The sequence below is a fragment of the Myotis brandtii genome, unplaced genomic scaffold (genome assembly GCF_000412655.1).
Source record: "Myotis brandtii unplaced genomic scaffold, ASM41265v1 scaffold115, whole genome shotgun sequence".
NCBI classification, from domain to species: Eukaryota; Metazoa; Chordata; class Mammalia; order Chiroptera; family Vespertilionidae; genus Myotis; species Myotis brandtii.
The window spans coordinates 12260506-12264944 of NW_005353967.1; the positions used below are offsets into that span (position 1 = coordinate 12260506).

Consider the following 4439-nt stretch of genomic DNA (forward strand, 5'->3'; position numbering starts at 1 on the left):
CCTCCCCCTCCTCCCCCCTCCAGTTGAAGCAACACAGGGAGACACCTACTCTGCCTGTGATCACAGGCTCTGTTTGTTCTCTCAGTGTGGAAGGTTGCACAGTGATGGCACAGTTCTTTACTTGCAAAATCTCATTAAGCCAGAGTGGACAGCCATCTAAACTTGGGACAAAGGCAAAGTGGTCTTTGCATCAAGTTGGGCTGATGGTGCCAGTAAGCATTTCTTTTGTTTTGTTGGGGAGGGTAGGAGGAGGGGACCGTGACAGTGCCTGAGAGAAAGCAAGGCTGAATAAACTTAGTCATGCTGCTGAAAGGGAAGGGACCTTGATTTTGCCCAAGTGGCGATGTTTCCACTATTTTATCATTTTATGGATCAAATGAGTGTAGTGTAGTCACCAGCACCTGAAGGTCTGCCTCACACTGTCATAGGCGTCTCCTTTCATCAGCAGAAAAGAGTGTGACACCTGGATGAATAAATAATGGCAGTAGAGGTCAGCTCAGCATCTTGCACCTGTGTCATTATTAATGTGGGCAGAGTCATGTGCTGAGACAATCCAGGTAGTAAATACTCATAGGTCCTGTCTACCCAGAGTTTTCTTACTGTGGGATTAAATGTAGATTTCAAATGACCTCCAACCTTGCAAAGTTACCTACAGAATATCTTAGTAGGGTCCTAGAATTTTGAAAGTAATTATATATCAAGATCTAGGTATTTTGAGGTTAAATACAGTATAAAATGCCCCATTACCTTTAAGAATGTTAGCAACAACTAAATTAATTGTTGAGGCCAAGACCCTACTTGATGAGCGTAGAGATTTATTTTGTGTACTTATGGAAATGTATCTTGACCTTTATTTTATCATGTCTTGATTTGCCACACTGAGGAGTATTTCATGTTTAACATGTTCCTGTTTGATTGTTGAGAGATTCAAGAAAGTTCCAAGTCTATTATCTTGGAACTTTTTTAATACTCTCTAGCAACATGCTCAAGATCCATATGAGGTTAGAGAAGACACTTCCAGCTCTGATTGTTAAAGCATTTGTCAGTAACATTTGCCAGTTATTTAAGGTTTAGTGTAACAGACTACCAGTACCTTAAATGTGGTAAACTGTTAAAATTCTGAAAGCAGTTTGTTTTTAACTTCTTTTAACTTTCTCTTGTATTCATAGATGAAGAATCCTTATTTTTTTTCGCTCTAAATTGCATTTATAGTCATCTGGTTGTAACGATTACAAACCTTTATAGAGAGAAGGCAAACACAGGATGAATATAATATAAAGTTTTTTCATATTTTATATTTTCATATTGACCAAGCAAGTATATTCCATTTTCTGGTTTTGTATAGAAATTTATTTTTGAGATTTTTTAAAATCACATTTTAGAAATCAATACTTTTCTACCCTTTTATGATAGACTTTTAAATAACTGATTAAAATGTTAAATTTTTTTGTTTGTGTTTTCTTTGTTATAAATCTAAATTTTTGGTTATTTATTTTGTTGTGGTAGTGTACTAGTCATTCTATATCTCTTAATGAAATTTCAATTTTTTTAAGTTTTCTTTAAGAAATATTTTTTAAATATTAGGTTTACATAAGCATATTTCACTAATATCCCTATTTAAGATATTCATCAGATTACTATTTCTATTTATTTACATTTTAATTTGATTTAAATATATAAACAATAATTGAATATCAAGAGAAAATCTTCATAAATGATGTAGAACAAATACTAATATAAAAAATAATACCAATAGCCATTTTTTTGGATAGCTAACCCTTGTTTCAATTAATTTGCTCAAATTAACAAATAACTTTGCTGAGATTTGCAGGGTATAAATCTGTCTTTTAAAATTTATTTTATTAACACTAGCAAGTTGGTATACTTAAAATATCTGTATTAAAATGAAAGGAGACATTAATTTGAATTAACACTAAGTATAGTATACAGTTTATTTGTAAAACAATCACACTATCTGATTTAATAATTATGAATGTAATAGGTTGAATACAGTTCTTGATAGATGAGTTGGTAATAACACAATCCACCTTCATAATTAAGTATCAAGGGTCTATTCTTATTCAACAGCTTCTTTAAGGCTGAGTAAACATGATCTTAATTATACTCACAGATTATGTTACAGGATGTTGATTGCTCCAGTAAGGAAAATAAAATGATGCAGCCTCACCTTAAGAAATTATAAATATGGGCATGTTAACAAATGATGATAAGCAGCAAACATCTAAGAGAGAGGGTTGGTTTGCAAGCCAATATTGCTGAAAGAAATTGTACTTAGTTTAGAAATGTATTATTTGCATATTTAGAAATGTTCCTTTCAAATATCTTCTACAAACTCTCAAATATATCTAATTTAGAAGTCAGGTGAAAATTCCTGTTTCAAGAACCTGCTCTAACAGGTATATTCTTAATTAAAAAGACATTACAGTAAGCCTTTAATGAAGGCAGCCCACAGGTAGGAGAAGGAGCCAGAGTGCCCTGAAACTTATTATAGGTGAATTCATTTATTATCTTTCTAACATCGGTGCTGATAGTAAAGAATGAAGTGCCAACCTGTAGCAAAGGAAAGCAAATGGAAATAACACCCACTTCACCATCAACCAGCTTTGCATGTGTTGTATTCTTTGAGGCTTGTGAAAGTTACATTGGAATAAGATTGGCTATTTTATAATTTTCTACTAGCAGAAACAGGAAAAGATAGTTGCCCTATGTCCATATGTAGCAACTTATTTCCATTCATGGAGTACCAGGATAAAAACGGTAGGGAGTGTGCCTGTGAAAATAGGCCTTCACTGTTATTTTCATGCAAACAGGAATCTGTTTTTATAATTCCAAAATATGTACCTTAATTAGGAATTTGAATGCTGTATACAAGATGAAAAATGAATGAGTAGTGAAATACATTTGTCTTAGGCATCGGCTGTTGTATTGACAAAAGGCCCAAATGTGAAATTTGTCTAAATAATTAGATTTTTAATTAGTGCATCATTGTAAGATTAATGTCATTGCGCTTCATTGCATGTAATTTTGTATTAGAAATTTCATGTCAACAAAGATGCTACCTGTGGTTTACTGATTTGAAGCCCTAATTTATCACTTGCATGTGTGGCATGTCACATATTTACAGTCAAGACCTGAAAGAAGGCTTTTGATTATAGCTTCACTGGTGGTGAGGAATATTGATGATGTGATACTACATGAATACTTTATATTTTCTAATATTCAAGAGGCAGCCACCCCTCAAATATTAGTGAGTGCATATCGACTTGCAAAAATGTTGTTAATAGTATGAGCTGATAGGTAGTTTAACCTCTAGTCTGTGCCCGTATTGAATATGCCTGAATTATTATTATTACTATTATTTTTATTATTATTAATCTAATGCTATATTATCTTTTTAAAACTTCGTTTTTCCTTTCCTTTTGACAGTTGCCGAACAAGCAACCGGAAAAGCTTAATAGGCAATGGGCAGTCAACAGCATTGCCCCGACCACACTCACCTCTCTCGGCTCATGCAGGTAATTAGTTCTCTTTCCTCAAGTTTTGCTTTACTTCTTTTTGATAGTTGTTTTGTGTGTTGTGGTTGTGTGTGTGTGTGTGTGTTTGTTTCAAAATAACCTGGGCATTTTGAAACTCAGGTATGTCTTCATATCTTGTTAGCCTGGTTTTCCTGGTGGTTTCTCACTAAGTTGTTCTTTCTGATGTTAGCCCAAACCTTTTTCTCTGTCACAGTGTTTGGACTCTAAAATTGAGAATTTCTTTTTATGTGGGGTCCTTTTTCAATTATTTATTTCTCAGTTTCCCAATGTGTGGATGATGCAAGACATGTTTGCACATTAGGATTATCTTTGAGAAGCGCAGACATGTTAGTTCACATGAAGAGGATTTGTGTTAAGAACTTTAGGGGAAGAAAAATATCTTTTATCTATCCTTCCAAGTTCTGCACTGGGAGCCCTGTAACCAGAAACAGACTGACAACAGGAACGCATACCAACTTATGTAATGTAAGCTTTACGTAACACCGGAGCCTTCACAAGGAAGTGAAGACCCAAAGAAACAGTTAAACTGAGTGTTTTTATGCTAGGTTTAATGAAGAGTGGAAACTTATACAAAAACGTGATAGGGCAGAGGTGATGGCTAATTATGATAAACTGAAATTAGCAAGGCCGATTCTTCACATTCCTCTATGTCCCTTATCTTTAGAGATGATAAGGTTTCTTTACTCCAGGCACAGGACAGTACCTTCCACAGGAGGGTTTTATGACTTGCTTTAGGGCAGGTCTTCTTGCACACACCCTTCCTCACATTCCTTCAGCTTGAAATAGTCAGTATGCCAAGATGACGTATTTTGGGGTTACGTGTCCTATAGTCTGTCAAAACTAGCCAGCATTTTTTTCTTGCTAAAGTTGAACCAAAATATA

General features: G+C 34.4%; 1 protein-coding gene across 8 annotated transcripts in view; it reads left to right on the top strand.

Annotated features, from left to right (window-relative positions):
• The window catches only part of MAST4 (microtubule associated serine/threonine kinase family member 4), a 464303-nt gene that overhangs the window by 359318 nt on the left and 100546 nt on the right, over window positions 1-4439 (top strand). For all 8 annotated transcript variants that reach the window (XM_014549223.1, XM_005857968.2, XM_005857963.2 and 5 more), the window contains one exon: window positions 3448-3536. In XM_014549223.1, the coding sequence (XP_014404709.1) occupies window positions 3448-3536 (89 nt within the window). The remainder of the gene's footprint in view (window positions 1-3447; window positions 3537-4439) is intronic.